Source organism: Pantherophis guttatus, chromosome 5, assembly GCF_059756535.1.
Source record: "Pantherophis guttatus breed Tessera chromosome 5, ASM5975653v1, whole genome shotgun sequence".
Taxonomy (NCBI): Eukaryota; Metazoa; Chordata; class Lepidosauria; order Squamata; family Colubridae; genus Pantherophis; species Pantherophis guttatus.
The window spans coordinates 13,860,176-13,882,272 of NC_142067.1; the positions used below are offsets into that span (position 1 = coordinate 13,860,176).

Genomic DNA, 22,097 nt, shown 5'->3' on the forward strand with positions numbered 1-22,097 from the left:
TCTTCCCTTTTTAAATATGTAAATTTTAATCTGTTTTTAAATTATTGGGGTGTTTTAATTTGTCTGGGCCAAAATGATTTAATTTGATTTTATGGGGTTTTTAAATTTTGTGTATCTATGTATTTTATTGTTGGCTGTTCACCGCCCTGAGTCCTTCGGGAGTAGGGCGGTATACAAATGAAATAAACCATAAACCATTAAACCTGAAGGCTTTAAAGGATGCAAACCGACGGCACCGATCATGGCAAACGTTGAAGCCAGGGATTCGACGACCGTTCAGTACAAATGATCAATGGCCGGTTGCAATGAAAACGGGCCCCGATTCCCTGGGCTGATCGAAGAGCCGCAGCGGCCGCCGCGCCGCAGGGAGCGTCGATTTGCCGACTCCTCGGAAAAAATCTCTCCCGTCGGGGGATCCCGACCGCATTGCAGCATTCCCCGCCTTCCTCCTCCCTCCTCCTCCCTCCCGTTCTGACGATCGGTGGTGGCCGCGAGCCAAAAGTCAGGCCCAGCCGCCCGCTGCCCCGTGACGTGGACAGGAAGAGAAGCGCGGCGGGAAGAGGGGGAGAGAGTGGGGGAGGGAAAGGGGGAGGGGGAGGGAGAGAGGGGAGAGGGCGGGAAAGGGGGAGGGAGAGAGAGGGAGGGAGAGAGAGGGAGAGGAGGGAGAGGCAGAGAGTGGGGAGAGGGAGAGAGAGGGAGGGGGAGAGGGAGCGAAGGAGCGAGAGAGGGGGAGGGCGGGAAAGGGAGAGGGGAGAGGGAGGGAGAGAGGGGGAGAAGGAGAGAAGGGGAGAGGCAGAGAGGGGGGAGAGGGAGAGAAAGTGAGAGGGAGAGGGAGGGAGAGTAAGAGAGAGGGAGGGGAGAGGGAGAAGGAGCGAGAGGGAGAGGGAGGGAGAGTAAGAGAGAGGTAGGGGAGAGGGAGAGAAGGAGTGAGAAAGAGAGGGGGGGGGCAGGAAAGGGGGAGGGGAGAGAGGGAGGGAGAGTAAGAGAGAGGGAGGGGAGAGAGAGAAGGAGCGAGAGGGAGAGGGAGGGAGAGTAAGAGAGAGGGAGGGGAGAGGGAGAGAAAGAGGGAGAAGGAGAGAAGGAGAGAGGCAGAGAGGGGGAGAGGGAGAGAAAGAGAGAGGGAGAGGGAGGGAGAGTAAGAGAGAGGGAGGGGAGAGGGAGAGAAGGAGCGAGAAAGAGAGGGGGAGGGCAGGAAAGGGGAGGGGAGAGAGGGAGCAGGAGAGGGAGGGAGAGAGGGAGAGAAAGAGGGAGGGGAGGGGGGAGAGGGAGAGAAGGGGGAGAGGCAGAGAGGAGGGAGAGGGAGAGAAAGAGAGGGAGAGAAGGAGAGAAGGACAGAGAGGGGAGAGAAAGGGAGGGAGGGAGAGGGGAGAGAGGTGAAGAGAGGGAGGAGCGAGAGAAAGAGGGAGGGAGGGAGGGAACGAAAGAGGGGAGAGGAAGAGAGGGGAGAGAGACAGAGGAGTGGGAGGAGGAGAAAGAGAGAGGGGGAGACGGGGGAGGAGAAAGGGAGAGGGGGGCAAAGAGAGAGGGAGGGAGGAAAAGGGGGGTGGAGGGGAGCCGCGGAGCGCGTGCAGAGCGCCGTCCCCCTCCGGTCCCCGCCCCGCGTGAGTCAGCCCCGTTCCTCACGTGCAGGCGGCGGGGCGCGCGCGCTGGGTCCTGAGGAGGCGCGTCGGCTGGCAGCGGGCGCCCTTTCCTATATCTCGGCCCTCGCCGAAGATCCGCGCCTCACAAGCTCCGGGGTGGCCGGCCAGGATCGCAGCAACCTCGGCGGGAGCGTCTCTCCCCGTGCCTGAAGCGCCGCCCGTTCGTGTTGCCTCCCTTTCGGGCCAAGAAAGCCCCCGCAGGTCTTCTTCGCGGCTCCCTGGGCCAAGATGCGAGCCGCCTTCCCCGCCTGCCTCCTGGCCCTGCTGGCCTGGGCCGCCTCCAGCGAAGGCCGCGTGGTGGGCGACGACCAGGCGGGCTTCGCCGAATGCGACGCCTTCTTCTACGGGCAGCTGCCCCCCGCGGGCTTCCCGGCCGAGCAGGTGGCCAAGATCTGCCAGAAGTACCGCGGGGAGCCGCGCTTCGCCACCCTCTACAGCACGCGGGAGAAGGTCCCGCTTTTCGCCGCCTTCCGCTACACCCGGGGGGACCCCGCCGGCCAAGAGGAGCAGCAGGAGGAGGAGGAGGCGCGCTGGCTGGTGGAGCCGCAGGTGAGGGGGGGGGGAAGCACGAAGAGGGGTGTGTGTGTGTGTGTGTGTGCAGACGTCCCTGCCGTGGGGTGTCCCACTCGGGTGCAAGAGGAGATGCGCTGGGTCAGTACAACGGTCCATGCAACCCCCTGCTTCCCTCCCCTCCGCAAAGTCCAGACAGAGCCTCCCTGCAAAGAGCCCTTGCAAGAAATGCCGTTCTGGACAAGATAGCAATCGAATTTAGACTCTTAGACTAGACTAGACTAGACTAGAATAGAAGTAGATATAATAGGATAGAATTAGAATAGAATTAGGATAGGATAGGATAGGATAGAATAGAATAGAATAGAATAGAATAGAATAGAATAGAATAGAATAGAATAGAATAGAATAGAATAGAATAGAATAGAATAGAATTAGAATAGAAGTAGATATAGTAGAAATGTAATAGAATTAGGATAGGATAGGATAGGATAGACTAGACGACTAGACTAGACTAGACTAGACTAGAATAAGAAATAATAGAAATAGAAATGAATTAGAATAGAAGTAGATATAATAGAAATGAAATAGAATTAGGATAGGATAGACTAGACTAGACTAGACTAGAAGAATAGAATAGGATTGAATTGAATAGAATAGAATAAGAAATAATAGAAATAGAAATGAATTAGAATAGAAGTAGATATAATAGAAATGAAATAGAATAGAATTAGGATAGGATAGGATAGGATAGGATAGGATAGGATAGGATAGGATTAGAATAGAATAGAATAGAATAATAGAATAGAATAGAATAGAATAGAATAGAATAGAATAATAGAAATAGAAATGAATTAGAAGTAGATATAATAGAAATGAAATAGAATAGAATTAGGATAGGATAGGATAGGATAGGATAGGATAGGATTAGAATAGAATAGAATAGAATAGAATAGAATAGAATAGAATAATAGAATAGAATAGAATAGAATAGAATAGAATAGAATAGAATAGAATAGAATTCTTTATTGGCCAAGTGTGATTGGACACACAAGGAATTTGTCTTTGGTGCATATGCTCTCAGCGTACATAAAGAAAAAAAAAACAAAATATATTTGTCAAGAATCATAAGATACAACACTTAGTGATAGGATACTAATAAGCAATCAAATCATACTAGGAAACAATAATAACAATGTAAGTTGCAAAGATACAAGCAACATGGATAGAGCCATCAGTGGGAAGAGATAGGTAGTAGTAAGGATGAGAAGAAGAATAGTAATACAGTCTTAGTAGTTAATTTGACAGTGTTGTGGGAATGAGTTGTTTAGCAGAGTGATGGCATTCGGGAAAAACTGTCCTTGTGTCTTGTTGTTCTGGTGTGCAGTGCTCTATAGCGTTGTTTTGAGGTTAGAAGTTGAAACAATTTATGTCCAGGATGTGAGGGGTCTGTAGATATTTTCACAGCCCTCTTTTTGACTCGTGCAGTATACAGCTCCTCAATGAACTGTAAACCACTGTGAAGTGGTATATTCTCATATGCTGCTTCACAGTGCTTTTACAATCCTCTCTAAGCGGTTTTAGAGAATCAGCATATTGGCCCCAACCATCTGGGTCCTCGTTTTTTACGACGACCTCGGAAGGATGGGAAGGCCGAGTCAACCTTGAGCCGGTCAGGATTCGAACACCTGGCAGTGAGCAGAGTCAGCCTGCAATAATACTGCATTCTAACCCAAGGGTCTCCAACCTTGGCAACGTTAAGGCTGGAAGACTTCAACTCCCAAAATTCTGGGGAATTCTGGCTGGGGAATTCTGGGAGTTGAAGTCCTCCAGGCTTAAAGTTGCCAAGGTCGGAGACCCCTGTTCTAACCCCTGGGCCACCACGGGGCTTTTTAGATAGACTTGTGGAGGGTTGTGGGCATCTGAAGAAGGAAAAGAGGGTTGCATTCGGTCTGGAAGAGATCTCTTTAGAATTCAACTCTAAACCCTTTGCATGCCGAGTCATGTTGAACCGTGCTCTGTAGCTTAGGAAGAGAGCTGCAGTCAGACTCAGCCGATTCCTTGGTGAGGATCCCCTGCGTTCTTCAACCAAAGCAAGCCCCCCCCCTCCATTCCCCAGTGAAGTCATCCACCAAACCACCAAATTGCTATTCCTTTTTTGGTTGCTTTGATGGACCTTCTCTGATGTGTGGGTCTCTTTATAAAGCGGGACTTTCGGGTCCCATGAGTTTGCATGGTTGGGTGGGCCTTGGTTGGAGTTGAAAAAAAAAATAATCCATTGCACCTGGAGGGGCTAACAGGCCAGCAAAAGCTTGATGCAGTCTCATCTGTTATAAGGGGATGATGGGTGGGCTTAGGGAGTCCTCTGTTGACCGAAAGCATGATTCATGGGACTGGGAACTGTGCTAAGAGAAGAAGCATTTGGAACAGTTTCCTGCCATGTGGTTCTGTATGGACACACATGTGCATTCCATTCATTCCGTGTATTTGCAACAATCTCCAGAGAAGGCTTTTTCCTTCCTAAACCAGCCAGCCGGCCAGTCTGTTGTTTTTTAAAAGCAGCTTGGTGCTTTTTACAAATATTATTGCATTGTATATTATTGACCATCGCCACAGTCAGCCAGATGTTCAGACTGGGTTCGGCATTTTTTGTCTAAATACCGAGTCCTGACCAAGGACCTGGGATGTTTGACCGTGTTACAGATATCGTCACAGGATGGAAGCTGTTCCAAAGCAAAGCTGCCTTCTGCAATTGACCGATGGCAAATTTGTCAATGCCAATGGTGTTCAAGTGCTGCTCCAATTGTTTTTGGGATTGCACCCAAGGCGCCTATTTACTATTGGTATTACCCTTGCTTGCCTTTGCCACAGTTGTTTTATTTCTATTTGTACGTCTTTGTATTTTGTTATCTTCTTCAGTTCTTTCTCTTATCATCTGCTGCTTCCAGGCACGTCCACGTCCACTATCCAGGCTTTTTTTGTCTTTCTTATCGACAACTGTTAAGTCTGTGGTGTTATGTGGCAGGTGCCTGTCTGTCTGAATCCTGATGTCCCAGAGCAATTTAACTTCTTCGTTTTCTATGATTTTTTTCTATTTTGTGGTCCCATCAGTTCTTGCTTACAGGCAAATGATATTTCTTGCAGATCTTCCAATGCATCATTGTTGCAACTTTGATTATTATTATTAAATATGAAACTCAGTCAACTGAACATTTAAAAATGTATCACAAATATGATGATGATGATTATATAGTCGTGATGGCGAACCTATGGCACACATGCCAGAGTTGGCACGCAGCACCCTCTCTGATGGCACATGAGCCATTTCCCCAGTTCAGCTCTGCTGCACGAGCATGTGACTCCCGCCGGCCAGCTAATCTTCACATCTCTGCCACACATGTGCGGGGAGTGGGGTGCATGTGGGGGTGGGTGGGACGCATGTGGGGTGCGTGCACGCATGTACAGGGGTGCATGCAGGGGGCTGTGCACACATGCACAGGGAGCGCATGCACGGAGCCCATGCATGCATTGCATTTTTGGGGTTCAGGCACTCACACATTCAGGGGCGCATACATGCATTTTGGGCACTCAGTCCAGAAAAGGTTAGCCATCACTGTTATATAATATTATCTGTAGACACATTGTTACCCTCAGTTTAGGTGTTCTAATTGCATACTATATGTGCCGACTTTTAAAAATGTGTATCTTTAACAATGCGTATCTCGTCATTGATAGCTTTTCATGGGATACATCAGCCGGAGTTTGATGTCCGTTTGGCATTGTAAAATATCAAATGGCTGAATGGCTTTGTGAAATCCTATTAACTGCACAATTTAATATTTTAGGAAGTCACATCCGTCCTATAAGTTTGCTTACTGCACAGAGAGTGATTGCTTAGCAAATTTAATTAAGGAAAGCTCGTATAATAGTTACTGTAGTAAGTACTGTTATAAGGACAAAAACATAGAGATAGAGAAGGAGGGGGAAGGAGGGAGAAAGAGCAGCTGGAAGGAATTTATTATTTTAAGTTTGACTTTTTAAAAAAAAATAATTGGGGATTTCAGAAAAAAAGATAACATCCATTCCTAGAATTTTGAAAGGACGATAAAAGTGTCCTTTTTTGTGCCTTAATTAAAAAGAATTCTGAACTCATCAGAATAGAGACTGTGGCTTCTAGTCCTATCCTAGGCAGAAAGCCAGTGTGACCTTGGACAAATCTCTCTCAAACCAAGGAAGAAGGCAGGCAGTTGCAAAATCTTGCCAAGAAAATTGAAGAGACTTGTCTGGGCTGCTGGCAGGAGAATGCTGATTTGAAGGGACAAAAAAAAATAACAAATAAAAATCAATAGCTTTTACTTTAATTGGTGGGGTTATTTTAATCATTTGGTGCAAGCACTTTTTTGAAACACAGATTTAGCTTCAAGAGCAGTCATGTTTATTCCCTATACCCATTTCCCAATGTAGAATCCATAGTTTTATGTCCCTAAGCATAAACATAATCAGTTACAAAGTTTCCTTGAAAAGAAAGCTGGTATCCCAGTATCTGGCCATAATCCAAGTGCTGTAAAGCAAAGGTGAATTTAGAGCCTTGTGTAGAAGAAGCTGTATCAATTAAATGAGAGGAAGTATGTGTAAGTGGTATGTGAGAAAGACCTTGGGCGACTGAAGAAAGAGACACTGCCTAGGGAACAGTTAGATAAGAGACCGCATAGCCCACAGCTATGAAATGGGAAGGGCAAGAAGTTCAAAAGGGACCCTACCTAGTTTCTTGCGTTGTAAAGGAGATGGTAGGAGAATTGTACTTTTAGACTTGCAAACTTTATTGCTGTTTTACAGTAAAATAGAATTAGCTGATACGTTTCCTATCGGATCTACCAGGGAAGGCTGACAGCATCTGATAGGAGTGAATGTTTCGACATGCAGATGCTTGATTTAAGGAAAGGAAATGTGAAGGGAATGTTAGGAAATTCAATGCTAATCCTTCTCTGCAACTTGCTAATTATCTCTTTTGAAGCAGGTATGCAGGTGGAGGAGTGGCTCTAATGCATTCCAAAAATGGAACAGGCTAGACACAGCTTTTCCCCTTGAGGGAAAGCAAGGCATAAAACCGGCATGCACTGTCAGTTTGGGGAAGGCAAACGGATTGAAAAAGAATGAATCTGATGTTGTAATTCAGATTTCCCCAAACATGATTCCCTTCAGGGTTTGGCCTTGCCAGCAAAAGACGATAGTAGTTTTAATCTAATGCCCAGAAAAATCTCTGGCTAAGGATCAATTGATTAGGTCCCATCAAGTTGGTGTAGACCAGTGATGGCTAACCTTTTCGTAGCTCTGTGCTGACAGCACACATGTGCGCACCCATAATGCAATGCACACATGACCACCCCTGTGTGCCCCGCCCCTGCACATGCGCATGTGACCCGCCATGTGTGACCCATCCCCATGCATGCGTGCGTGACCCCCTGCGCTCCTCCTACCCCTTTGCATGCACACACGACCTCCACATATGCTTCGCGACCCCCGCACATGTGTGCATGTCTCCTGCATGCGCCCCGCCTATCACACATGCATGGCAGAGACCCCAAAACCAGCTGGCCAGTGGGAGGTGCATGTGCATGCATGGTGGAGCTGAGTTGGGGCGATGGCTCCATCACGCATGGTATAGATCCTTAGTGACTACCTAGATAGGTTTTCTCCATGGTGATCTGTCCCTCACCTGGTCTTTCAATGGTGCACCCATCCCCACTGTAACTCAGTCCATCCACCTTGCTGCTGCCCATCATCTTCCTTCTCTTTCTCTCCACCTTTCCCAACTCCAACAGAAGGGAGAAGTTCAGCCAGTGGCCCAGAACTTAACATTCCTGCTTTTCCTTCCCAAGTAGGGCTGGTTAACTTTGCCAAGATATTGGCTCTGCCACATGCTAAAAACTGTCCGATTTGGCTGAGAGAGGCTGGCCATTCTTTTTGATGAAAACTTTTTCAGATGAATATGAGATGCTGCTTGTGTTAAATTTTCAGATGTTACATCTTTCCTATCCTGCTGTACGGAGCAGAGAGTTAGTCTGTGACAGAAAGCCACTTGAAAAGACTAGAAGCATTTGAAATGTGGATTTACTGACAGCTGTTATGTGTAAACTGGGTTGACAAAATCAGAAATGAGGAGGTGATAATCTGCCTGGGAAAGCCAAGGGAAATCATCAAAGCCATTAAAAAGCAAATGTTAGAATATTCTGGACATGTGATGCGACACCCAGAAAAATACGGCATCCTTCACTTAATCCTCCAGGGAAAGATTGAAGGCAAATGAAGTCCAGGCAGAAGAAGAACATCATGAATTCAAAATCTAAGGGACTGGTTTGGACAAAACTCAACAGCACTTTTTCGTGTGGCTGTTGATTAAAAATAGAATCGCCAATATGATTGCCAATGTCTGATGACGGATATGGCACAAGAAGAAGAAGCTTGTGTTAAAACTGACCTTGGGATTCATATAGTTTAAGACTGTTTAGCCATCTAAGATCTCCAAGAACAATTCCAGGGTTGTCCCATTTTGCTACCATTTGAGACTTTATTTTACTCAGGGGAAGCCACTGTTTGGAAGTTTTACACACGAAGTGCATTTTTTAGTAATAAGATGGCCTGTTTTCCACTTTGACTTCATCACTGAGGACTTGCTAGATGTTAATTTAACAGTGCTATTAGCAGCTCCTTTAAACACTTAATTATAAACACTTTTCTGGATTGCAATGCGGAGCAAGTGTTTTAGGCAGGCAGGACTTACTTTCTGCCTTCGGTCCTTATCCTTAATTATTGGCAACATAAAGGTGGGATCGTTGGATCTGCATCTGGGGCCCCGCTATCTAGGGAGAGGAGACAGGTGGTGATAGTGATAGAGCTATGACTGTAGACATGCTCCATCAGCCAAGAAGATAAGAATGTTGTTTATTGCCAGCCTGGCTAAATAAATTGGGTAGGAGGTCATTGGGCAGAGGATGAGACCTAGGAGGAGATCAAGAGATGAGAACAAGGGATCACTGGAAGGATGAGTTCAGCTAGGATGAGATCAAGGGAATCACTGGAAGGCAGTGATGGGATTCAGCCGGTTCGGGCCATTTTGGGAGAACCAGTAGTTAAATTGCTGGCTGGCTCTGCCCCTTCCCACCCCGCCCCTTCCAGGAGTCCCCATGTGCCCCATTTTGGCTCCCAGGTAGTGCAGGGAGGCCCCCTAGGCCCAAAACGGGGTGCGGAGGGGGTCTGGCACCCTCTCTCCTGTGGCCTGTTTTCTCTCCTAGGAGGCTGCAGGGAGGCCTACTAGGCCCAAAACAGGGCACGGGGAGGTACGGTGCGGGCCCCTGTGGTCCGTTTTTGCTCCCAGGGGGTGCAGGAGGCCGAGTGCTGTTTGTCCCACCCCCTGGCCATGCCCAACATGGCCACGCCCACCCAGCCGGTCATTAGGGCCGACAACCGGTTGTTAAATTATTTGAATCCTACAGGCGGCAGATTTTGTTAGTGTCAGAAAGTATTTAAAGGAAAGCTCCTGCCTTAACAGAGCAGTTTGAAAGCAAATGCAAGTAGATAAATAAGTACCACTTTGGTAACAGCGTTTGGTGTATCTCAGCATATAGTCGCATGACCATGGAAAGGGTCTTCGGACAACACTGGCTCCCCCAGCTGATAAACGGAGGTGAGCACTGGTGACCACCCCCTGGGCAGGAGAAACCTTTTACCTTTTTAAAGGAAAGTGTTGCAGGGAGTGGATTGTAACAAAGGAGAGAAAGGATAATGTTGCCTAACAATTGGGAAGCGGGGTGGGGGGGAAATGTTCCCAATTGGTACAAATTCAGAGAGGGTGCTTTTGACAGGATCTGATTTGGGATTGTTGGGAATGTAAGACCACCTTTCCATTTTGCTATTTTCTTGGAATAATCCCATGCTTGTAATTAAATTAAACCCCTCCTGAGATGTTTCTCTTCTGTAAAGTTAAACTAAAATCTGGCTTGTCTTGTTTCCAGAACACTTAACATGGCTGCAGAAGCTTCTGACCTAATCCCATCATTTTTAGGGTTAACAAGACTGGTGGTATCAGAGAGTTTTCTCATGTTGGTGATGTTCTCCCTCGCACATATATGCTAGTCGTTCCCGACTGTAGGGGGCAGTGCTCATCTCCGTTTCAAAGCCGAAGAGCCAGCGCTGTCTGAAGACGTCTCCGTGGTCATGTGGCCAGCATGACTAAATGCCAAAGGCACACGGAACGCTGTTACCTTCCCACCAAAAGGTGGTCCCTATTTTCCTACTTGCATTTTTTATGTGCTTTCGAACTGCTAGGTTGGCAGAAGCTGGCACAAGTTAACGGGAGCTTACTCCGTTACGCGGCACTAGGGATTTGAACCGTTGACCTGCCGACCTTTCGATCGACAAGCTCAGCGTCTTAGCCGCTGAGCCACCACGTAACCTGCCTCTTATCTATTATATTGAAAAGAAAGCAGAGGGCATATGTGCTTATTTTTTCTCTCTCCCCGAAGTTTCTCAGGCTATTTCTGATCTCTCTGAGGACCTGATAACATGTTTGTTCCCATGAAGGAGGCCAGGATTGTACCAACCTCTGCCCTGACCATGGTGGTCTGCAAACAAGCTTCTTCTCAAAACAGAAGGATGTTTGACTTCCAAGATGAATAGGGAAGGGAAAAAACAACCGGGGGAGTCCCTCAAACAAACATATCCCATTGTGACGACTCAGTTGGCTTACAACAGGGCTCTTTCAAGGCAAGCATTGTGTGTCCGGGGAGCCAATTAGTCTCTGAAGCCTGTTTGGAGAACCAGCTGATGCCATGCTACGTTCACTGCCTTAGCTCTGTGTGCTTTTCCTGATGGGACATGACAACAGGTGGGGTGTTTGGGGTTTTAGAATGAGGCCCAGGAGAGCATCATCATTCTGAGGTGGCAAAACATAAAGCAACAAATTAATATTTCATCCAGGTTCCCCTGGGACCTCGGTGAGACAGCTATATATAGCAATGTATACAGTAGCTGCTTTTCCCCATTCTAGATAATTGGACTAAAGCATCCATTATCCCCAGGCTGCACTTTACATTATTGTTAGTCTAGCTTGGATAGATGAATGCACAGGGATCCCAGTAACACTCCCTTCATACAATAGGTTACTAAATTAACCCGTTTTCTTGATTTGTACAGTGGACCGAACTTTACATTAGCCAGCAAGATAACAAACAAAACTATTTTTGCATGTGCTAAGAATCCCAGTAAGAATTCGATTAATTCTAATCAAGCTTAAGATGTTGTATGAATAGAGCTATTGGGCTTTTAATTGATTGTATTGTCTGGTTGTAGGACATGCCTCCCAGTAGCTATGAGAGAAGGGGGTCTTATAGATAGTGTTGTACTAAGAAATATTTCAGCAACTTGCCTCAGGAGGGAGATATGTTACTATTTCTGTAGCATATAATCAGCTGTCAAGCTCTGTCCTGCCCCCCCCACCTTTTCCCCCCCATTTGTCCTGGGAGAAATAGAAGAATGCCTGATTCATATAATGGCAGAGGCCTGGTTCACTCGTCTAGACCAGAGGTCTCCAACCAAGAGCCTTGGTGGCGCAGCAGACTAAAGTGCTGTTAAGTAGCACCAGCTGCCTGCAATTACTGCAAGTTCGAATCTCACCAGGCTCAAGGTTGACTCAGCCTTCCATCCTTCCGAGGTAGGTAAAATGAGGACCCGGAATGTGGGGGCAATAAGCTGACTTTGTATAAAATAGAACACCACTCAGGGGGGGCCAAAAGCCCTACTAAGCAGGTATATACAAAAGTATGAAGGCTATTGCTTAACGCATTGTAAGCCGCCCTGAGTCTCTGGAGAAAGGGCGGCATATAAATCGAACCAATCATAAATAAATAAATAAATAAATAAATAAATAATAAACAAACAAACAAACAAACAAACAAACAAACAATAAACCTTGGCAACTTTAAGTCTTGTGGACTTCAACTCCCAGGAGACAAAGCTGGCTGAGGAATTCTGGGAGTTGAAGTCCACAAGACTTAAAGTTGCCATGGTTGGAGACCCCTGGTCTAGACCGGGCACTTTATAAAACCAAATGCTATCTTATATACAGATAATCCTCGATTTATGACCGGAGTTGAGACTAGGGCTTTCCATTTGCTAAGCAAGGCAGTCGTTAAGTGAGTTGCACTTGATTTTATGACTTTTTAAAAACCACTGTTGTTAAATGAATTACCTGTTACTAAGTGAATCACATGGCCGTTCAGTGAATCCTGCCTTCCCACGTTGCTTGTCGGAAGCTGGCTGGGAAGATCTCAAATGGCAATGACCCTGGGATGCTGCAACCTTCCTAAATACATGTTAGTTGCCAAGCCTCTAAATTTTGATCATGTGGCGTTGGGAATGCTGCAACCATCGTGCAAAGGCCAGGAGTGCTTTTAAGTTACTTTTTGTTCAATGTCCCTTTTTAAGGAGGCAACTGGACTTTTCTTGTTTTTTCTTTTGAAGACCTTTCGCTTCTCATCCAAGAAGCTTCTTCAGCTCTGAACTGAAGAAGCTTCTTGCATAAGAAGTGAAACGTGACCTGGATGACTGAGGATCTCTACAGACTTTTAGCTATAAAATTTGGGATGAACACTGTTTGAATGGTGTGGGAGTAGGAATGGATTTCCAGAAGGAAAATTGCAGGCTACAGGAACCAGAAGCACTACTCAGGTGACCCTGAGGACACAGATAAACCTTGAAGGGTGCTTCAAGGACCCTCTAAAAGGATGCAAATGACCAGCTGTCTGCAAGGAATATAAATCCTTCCATCCCCCACTATCCTATCAGAGCTGAAGAAGCTTCTTGGATAAGAAGCGAAACATCTTCAAAAGAAAAAACAAGAAAGTCCAGTTGCCTCCTGAAAAAGCACCTTTGGGACAACCATGACCTGGATGACTGAGAATCTCTACATCTTTTTCAATCCTTTTGTAATTTCAAGCAATTATGGTTGTAAGTCAAAGACCTACCTGTAATTGAATAGGGCGTCACGTAGTCAAACTCCAGGCAGAAGTTCATATCTCATGTCCAAAATACACCAACAGAACCTGAATAGCATTGTATAATGATTGCTTGCTAGTGAGAACAATTAGGCATAATTAGCCAAAACAATAACATTTCCATGTTATTCCTAATTCTCTTCTCTTCTCTTCTCTTCTCTTCTCTTCTCTTCTCTTCTCTTCTCTTCTCTTCTCTTCTCTTCTCTTCTCTCCTCTCCTCTCCTCTCCTCTCCTCTCCTCTCCTCTCCTCTCCTCTCCTCTCCTCTCCTCTCCTCTCCTCTCCTCTTTTCTTCTATTCTGGCTAAACAAGGGCACTATTTTTTAAAGGCTGAAGAAGGATGAAATGTTGACCTGAAAAATATAAATACAGGTAGTCTGGACTCAACAACCATTCATTTAGTGACTGTTTGAAGTTACAGCAGCACTGAAAAGCAGCGACTTATGACCGGTTTTCACATTTACGACCGTCGCAGCATCCCCATGGTCACATGTTCAAAATCTGGATGCATAGTCATTTAATAACTATGTTACTAATTTAACCACAGCAGTGATTCACTTAAGAAGTGGCAAGAAAGATCGGCGAATGGGGCAAAACTAACTTAACAACTGTCTCACTTAACCACTGAAATTTTGGGCTCAATTATGGTCATAAGTCGAGGACCACTTGTAATAATAGGCAAGTGGTGGTTTCTAGGCGAGTGCAGAATGCCATTGCCATCAGAAACCGGAGTTGTCAGATTGGTCAGAACTGTTCTAGCCAAAGGTCTTCAAACTTGGCAGCTTTAAGACTTAAGCTTTAAGACTTGTGGACTTCAATTCTGGGAGTTGAAATCCACAAGTCTTAAAGCTGCCAAGTTTGAAGACCTCTGGTTCTAGCAATGGTTTTGAAATCATAGTCAGGGGTCCTATGCAAAATCCTCCATGCTAATGAGCATTTCTTGATGGAAGTAAAACCCTGCGTTGCTTGGCACTCTTGTTTATTTAATGGAGTACAACGGGCGCTATCAACGGCCAACACATTGCTGAATTATGTAGCCATTTTTAACTTCCTAAGAATGACATGGGGATTTCCATCTTTGTTTAATGTTCTGATGCCTGTGGTGGTGAAGACTTCTAGCCTTTTTACTTGAGGTATCCAGGAATGTTACAGAATGTAAAATCTTCTGACTATGGAATAGGTGTCAGAAGAATCAATCCATGACACAAGGCTTCAAAAATCTGAAACGGGAAGGCAGGTCTATGTGTAAGGCTGATCCATTGGTTTATATAGCTTCATGATTGAAGAATCAGTCAAAGTAAGGTCTCTGCATGTACAAAGCAAGCATCCTTCTGGGTTAATTCCATAAATCATGGTTATATTAATCATACCTAACTATGTCATAAGATTACTAGGATGACCTTTAAAAATAACATCATAGGTATGTACTAATTTTTCTTGGGTTGCCTCAAAATCTTCCCAGCATTCTTTCCCCCAAGGTGCTCATGAATCAACTGGTCCATGACCAATAAATAATACCAAAACAAATATAAAATCAGAAAGTTCAGTTGTTCCCTATTGCTAGCTGTTAATTCTAGATTTCAAAAATTGCAGTGTATGTTTGAAATTTGCATTCAACTCGAGCATTTAAAATTATGCATAATTTCAAGTTCTAACTCTGGACATAGGCTTTGTTATAAAAAAAGCAATCTGCCAAATTTAAAAGGACAATACCAGGATTATCTTAAAACAGCCATCACCAAAATATCGGAACTAATGTATGATTTCCAAAATTATGGGGTTTGGGATGCTCTTTTAAGCTTGGCTACTTGCTTTCAGGTTTATTTATTTATATCCTGCCTTTATTAATTTTATAAATAAGCCAAGGCAGCAAATATGCCTAAAATTTCTCCTTTCTCCTATTTTCCCTGCAACAACCCTGTGAAGTGAGTTGGGCTCAGAGAAAGTGACTGACCCAAAGTCACCCACCTGGATTTGATGGCTAAGTCAGGACTAGAATTCCCAGTCTCCTGGTTTCTTGCCTGGTGCTTTAATCACTCAATCAAACTGGCTCTCAGATGTTTCATTGCCCACCTAACTAACATAATCGTTGCATATTTCCAAAATATCCTTTCCAACCATTTATTTGGGGATGGTGGATGGAATTCGTACCTTACAGGAAATGACTCAGATGGTAAATATGAATTAAAGGGACGCAGTGGCTCAGTGGCTAAGATGCTGAGCTTGTCGATCGAAAGGTCGGCAGTTCAGTGGTTCGAATCCCTAGTGCCGCGTAACGGGGGGAGCTCCCATTACTTGTCCCAGCTTCTGCCAACCTAGCAGTTCGAAAGCACGTAAAAAATGCAAGTAGAGAAATAGGGAGCACCTTTGGTGGGAAGGTAACAGCGTTCCGTGCGCCTTTGGCATTTAGTCATGCCGGCCACATGACAACGGAGACGTCTTCGGACAGCGCTGGTTCTTCGGCTTTCAAACAGAGATGAGTACTGCCCCCTAGAGTCGGGAACGACTAGCACATATGTACAAGGGGAACCTTTACCTTGACTTAAATATGAATTATGAATTCAGCAGTTTCTCTTATCTCTTTTTCAGATTGATGACCCTGGAAATGATCACGAAGAAATGATGCCCGAAGCTGAGATTGGAGAGTCATTGGAACATCTGGGTAGAAACCAGGCTCTCATGGCAGATTATGTAGACTCTGGATATGAGCGGGGGAACCTGAACCCCAGCTGTCTTCATAAGGATGATCACCACATTGCCACCCACACGCTGACCAATGCCGTGCCACTCTCCCCTTCTTTCCAGGAACTTTGGCACTGGGAAGTTGAGCAGCTTGTCAGCCACAGTTTGGCTCCTAACTGTCAAAATGGGAAAGACCTCCATCTCCTCACCGGAGCGATGCCTTCCTCTCTCAAAGTAAAGGACAAAATGGCGGTCCCCAAATCTGTCTGGCTGGCAGCTTGCTGTGACAATGGTGCCGAGACCTGGTCGCTGGGATTTATCAAAGAGGCCGATGTTGAGAGTCGTCTCGAAGACCTAACGGTAGAAGCCCTTGAGAAGAAGCTTCCTGCTGGAACTGAGCTCTTCAAGAACCACTGTGGTCAAGACAGACAGGATCCTAAGAAGCTGGAGGCCGTGTTGCGCTCGGTGAAGGAAGTCCAGGCGAAGAAACCAGGCAAAACGTGTGCAAAAAAGCCCACTCAAAGTAAGCACACTCAGACCGTCAAGGAGGAGAGTGGCTTTCTGAAGAATCTTTGTCATTTCATTATTAGCCCTATCTGGAAACTGGTTAAATTTGTTTGCTATCTGATTTGCCAACTTGTGAAAGGTGTGTGGTGTTTGCTAAAGTGCATTGTCCAGAAGATTTTCAGCGGAGTGTGCACCTTCATCAAAGGGATATCTATCGCTCTTCTGGATATCTTTATCAGCCTGGCCCGAGTGGGTGTCAGCATCTTGAATGGCATTGCGAAAAACATCTACAATGTTCTCATGGTGACCTATAGGATTCTTAGCGTCCCTGTGAATCTGATCCTGGATATTGTCTCTTTCCCTTTTTACACCCTGGGTGCCATTCCTGGTGTGCTCAAAGATATTGCTTCAGGCATTGGGGGCGCATTCTTATTGATCATCAATGCTATCACAAGTTTGGTGAAGGGCCTAAACCATGTTGTGTCTTTCCTAGCTAGCAAGATTCTTCCCACGAGTGTTTTTTAAGACTGACTCCAGAGATTATCTTCCAAAGCAAGACTTGTCCTCTCTTATTGCTTATCTTCAGCTATTCTTCTACGTATTTATTGTGGTGACATTTTCAGTGATGAACCGATGTTCTGGTAACATGGGTGAGCTACGTAAAACCTGAAATGGGAATTTAATGGCAAATTAAAATTGCACTTACTGTAAAATGTTGAACTTGTCAAGCTGTTGAACTTATTGGCTTCTTGCTTCTTGTGTCCAGCTTTTGGGGAAAAAAAACATGGAACACTTTGGATCTGAGATTGACTAAAACATCTAAAAATGTGAATATTGCATTGTTCTTAGCAAGCCGTGGTTGCCCGAATCTTTTGGCTCTCTGGATAATCCAACAACCTCGAGTTGTGCTGGATTGCAGTCGCCATCATTTTCAACCAGAATAATCCTCCACTGTGTTGGGTAGAAATTTTGGATGTTGTAATCCAACTCTTCTGGAGGACATTGGGATGGAGAAAGTCGAGTTCTAAAATATGGAAGGGATTTTCCTGTGGGTGCAAATGGTTTTTGAAAGATTTTAATGGTTTTGTAAGTCAAGGTCATCTTAGTACAATGATAGAGAGGTTTGAATTCACTGACCCCAAATTTAATGCTGCCTAAACTATAAGTGTGATTAGGGAGAAGGCCATCTGCTTAACACCCCAGTTACTGAGCCATGCTACTAATCTAATTTGGGTTAATTCGTGATCTGTACATTATGCTTGTTTCATCGTCTTCAAGGCAAGTAAGAGCTGAGGTGGCACAGTGGTTAGAGTGCAGTACTGCAGGCTACTTCAGCTGACTGCTAGCTGCAGTTCAGCAGTTCAATTCTCACCGGCTGAAGGTTGACTCAGCCTTCCATCCTTCCGAGCTGGGTAAAATGAGGACCCAGATCGTTGGGGGCAATAGGCTGACTCTGTAAACTGCTTAGAGAGAGCTGTAAAGCATTGTGAAGCGGTATATAAGTGTTATTGCTGCTAATGGGGGTGGTAAATTAGGGCAGTATTTTAGGAACCCCAGTAACCAAAGCTCGCTAAAGAAAAAGTAAATTTCCAGAGTGAAGACGTGCAAAAAGATTGGCTTAGTCCTTCGTTTAGATCTCACATTGGGCATGAATGGGATTCACACATTGTGGAAAGCTTCTGGTTGCTTAACTGGTTAAATGAATGATCCATAATTATCTTGTTTCACACAACAAACTAAGCTCTAAAGTATGGTTTTTAGATTACAGTGGCTGGGCTCATATAAGATACTAAGCCAAAGCCAAGCAAATCACTTAGGACTTGATCATGGCCAAAGCCAATCATTGCTGTGAATCTCTGGTAGAAGCCGCCATGATGTCATACTTGCCACAATGTCATCATGCAAATGATGCTACTTGCATAATTAATGCAATTTGCATGATGACATCATGGCATGAATCATGCCGCTTGTCTCTTAGGAGGCCCACGACAACTGTCTCCATCAAGTTCAACTCCTCGCCCCAAAAGTGTAGAGTAGATGAGGAAAGTATTGAGCAAATACAGAGAATTACTTACTATATTGAGCCAAATAATGTATGTAAAGTGCAAGATACTGTTCATGTATTGCTGCTATGTATAATTTGGTATCTATCATATGCTGTATTCCTTTCTGGCAGTTTGTAGTTTTTTGGTTTCGAAGTCTGTCTCTGGGTGGGGTTACAAATAAAAAGACAGTATATGTTAAAAAAAATAATAACCCAACCAACCAGAAGAACAGAATACCAACAATAAACCAATCATAATGCATGGGTGCTCCATAATCACCCTGTCTCTGAGGTGTGGGAGAACAAGCAGCTCTTTTAAACATTTTTCTAAATGACAGAAGAGAGAGGGCAGTTTGGTGTAGTGGTTAAGGTACCTGGGTAGAAAGCAGGAGACCGTCAGTTCTAAACTTGCATTAGGCACGAAGCTAGCTGGGTGACCTTGGGCCAGTCCAGGGGTGAAATCCAGCAGGTTCTGACAGGTTCTGGAGAACTGGTAGCGGAAATTTTGAATAGTTCGGAGAACTGGCAAATACCGCCTCTGGCTGGCCCCAGAGTAGGGAGGGAATGGGGATTTTGCAGTATCCTTCCCCTGCCACGCCCACCAAGCCACGCCCACCAAGCCCCACCAAGCCACGCCCACAGAACCGGTAGTAAAAAAAATTTAGATTTCACCACTGGGCCAGTCCCTCTCTCTCTCAACCCTAGGAAGAAGGCAATGGCAAACTCCCTTCCAAAATTTTGCCAAGAAAACCTCAGGGACCTGTCCAGGCAATCTTCAGCAGTCATCACTGACTTGAAAGCAATATTATATCTGACGTCTACCAAAGAGAGATTCAAAGAATCAAGGATTTATTGAAATGTATGGGTATTCATGCATGGTAGTTTCAGAGATGCCCCTCTTCTCCTGCAGAGACATTAACAAAATCTTTCTTAGTCCCTTCTGTCTGCTGAGATGATGCAGGACGAGTGGTGGTATTCAGCCGGTGCGGGCCGTCCTATTTAGTCACATTTTCTAAGCAGTGCGTGTGCGTGGAAGCCGTGCGTGTGAGCAAAGCACTTCCGCACGAGGCCGTGCGCATGCAAGGAAGGTGCGCATGCTCACATTTTTTGGTGCGCGGTGAACCGGTGGTAAAATTATGTGAAACCCACCTCTGTGCAGCACCCAAAACAGGGATATTTTTTTTTCTTTTGAGATCTTTAATCTTCAGGATGCTCTTCCCAGGCAGAGTGACCAAACCCAAATTCAGTGTGTTCTGTGCAGAAAGGAATGGCTTTTTGTAATATATGCCAGCTTTTGAAGACATCATATATAGCAGGGATGGCTAACCTTTTTGCCGTCGTGTGCCGGGAGCGTGGGGGGGTCATATGTGAGTGTGCCTATACCCATAATTCAAAGTCCCCCCCCTACGCTCCCCCCACTTTTGGCACGCGATGGCACGTTGGGCCCAGTAGGCCCGTTTTTCACCCTCCCCAGGCTCCAGAGGCTTTCTTGGAGCCTGGGGAGGGTGAAAACAGCCTTCCCCATCCCCACCAGAGGCCCTCCAGAGACCGGAAACAGCCCATTTGCTGACTTACGGTAGGACCGGAAGTCCCATTTTTTGTCCTCCCCGGGCTCCAGAGGCTTTCTAGGAGCCTGAGGAGGGCGAAAACAGGCCTTCCCCACCTCCCCAGAGGCTGGAAATGGCCCGTTTGCTGACTTCCGGTGGGCCCGGAAGGCCCAAAAATCAGATGCCCATGTCGGAGCTGAGCTAGGGCAACGCTCGTGTGCCCACCGATACGGCTCCACATGCCACCTGTGGCACGCGTGCCATAGGTTCGCTATCATGGATATATAGTAATATACTGCCTCTATTTCCAGAAACGTGATGATATGTAGGCAAAATTTAGCACCAGCAATGCAAAAAAGAGCATTGTAAGCCACCCAGAGTCATCTCATGGTAAGATGGGTGGCAAATAAATTTAATACATAAATGTATTAATTGACTGATCATGCAAATTAATAGCTTACCAACAATTAATGTGGCGTGTGTAGGAAGAAATACGTTATGTATGGATGCAGCCCTAGGAATTGAGAAGAATTAATGGAATGGAGTATCTTGGATAAAGTTTCCATTGAAGGACTAGGAGCCTAGGTCCTAAAACAGTGTTTCCCAATCTTGGCAATTTGAAGATGTGTGGCCTTCAGTTCCCAGAATTCCCCAGCTAGCTGTGCTTGGGAGGTGCCTATTCCTTCAGCTTTGCTGGCTGGGGAATACTGGGAGTTGAAGTCCACGTGTTTTCAAGCTGCCAGCATTGAGAAGCATTGCTTTAAACTGTTTTCTTGCAGATTTCTAGAGCTCTGCTATCTTTGGCAGTCCCCGCACCCCCTGCTATTTTTATTCTGCATATTGGTTTCTTAAAAACATATGTAAGTTTTGAAGTTGCTGCAGGACATCTTGGATGAAGGCACACAGAAATACGTCTGCTAAGAAAACAAACAGCATTTCCTCTGGGGCAGCAGATGTCATATTTTATGCAATTACGGAACACTGAAGAAAGGTTTGGAAAATGCAAGAACCACTCAATTAAATGTCCTTCCTTGCTGCCTTTTTCCACTTTTTGTAAAGTAATGGTTACTGATTTTCCATCCTTTCGATTTTGGGAGGCTTTTTTAAACCAAGCATTGTTTACCAAGAGAGTATAGTCCAAAATTAAGTTTTAATGTATCACTTGAGTCGTTTTACATACCCTGTGCCCACGGGTGGTACTTTCCCTACGAGTTCGCAAATGTGCGCGCACGCGCCCCATCCACGCATGCACCCGGCAGTGGTGAAGTCCAATTTTTTTACTACCGGTTCTGTGGGTGTGGCTTGGTGGGCGTGGCACGTCTTGGTGGGCGTCGTTGGGTGGGTGTGGCAGGGGAAGGATACTGCAAAATCTCCATTCCCACCCCACTCCAGAGGAAGGATACTGCAAAATCCCCATTCCCTCCCCACACCTGGGAGAAGGATATTGCAAAATCTCCATTCCCACCCCACTCGGGGGCCAGCCAGAGGTGGTATTTGCCGGTTCTCCGAACTGCTCAAAATTTCCGCTACCGGTTCTCCAGAACCTGCTAGATTTCACCTCTGGTGCCAGCCTCAAAAATGTGCCTAAATAGGATGGCATGGAGCTGGGGCGGGTGGGCAGGCCCACCCGTGATTTCTGCTACCAGTTCGGGTGAACCGGTCCGAACCGGCTGAATACCACCTCTGCCTGTGCCTTAAACCTGACAAGGAATGTTCTTCTGAGGAAAACTTCAGCTACTTGAAATACCAGGAGCAAGTAGATCTCCAGCTCATTGAGATCCTCTGTGGGGAATCCCCTCGTTGTTCTCCTTTATTGGTACCTCATAGTTCCCATTTGCACTCAGCTTTTTCAGTTTGAGTTGATTACAATTGCACCCTGCACAACACATGAAAAGTCACAATTGGCAATTGCATTCAGACTTTTTTTTTATTATTGTCTGCTTCCTGAATGTCCGCTTGGAGCATTGCTACTTGTATGGCAATGGCTTTATTTAAATGGTTTGCTGAACTTGTATTCAACCATCGGTCCATTCTGGGAACGTCTGTCAGGCAACCAGGTGGGACCTGAAGTAACAACACTCTTTTTGGCATCGGCTTAGATCAATGTTTTTCAACCTT

At 45.6% G+C, this 22,097-nt stretch overlaps 1 protein-coding gene across 1 annotated transcript; it reads left to right on the forward strand.

The window, feature by feature from the left end:
- The first annotated feature begins 1,312 nt into the window (after nt 1-1,312).
- On the forward strand, nt 1,313-18,638 carry ENDOD1 (endonuclease domain containing 1). Its single transcript, XM_034408774.3, has 2 exons — nt 1,313-2,189; nt 15,789-18,638. The coding sequence occupies exons 1-2, from the start codon at nt 1,869-1,871 to the stop codon at nt 16,911-16,913; spliced, it is 1,446 nt and encodes a 481-aa protein (XP_034264665.2). The 5' UTR covers nt 1,313-1,868; the 3' UTR covers nt 16,914-18,638.
- Nucleotides 18,639-22,097: the final 3,459 nt, after the last annotated feature.

What these genes read in the sequence shown, in the direction of transcription:
- ENDOD1 (XM_034408774.3), top strand. Translation starts at nt 1,869, where the DNA reads ATGCGAGCCGCCTTCCCCGCCTGCCTCCTGGCCCTGCTGGCCTGGGCC. An exon ending in GCTGGCTGGTGGAGCCGCAG is followed by an intron (nt 2,190 to 15,788) that starts GTGAGGGGGGGG and finishes TCTCTTTTTCAG; the next exon opens with ATTGATGACCCTGGAAATGA.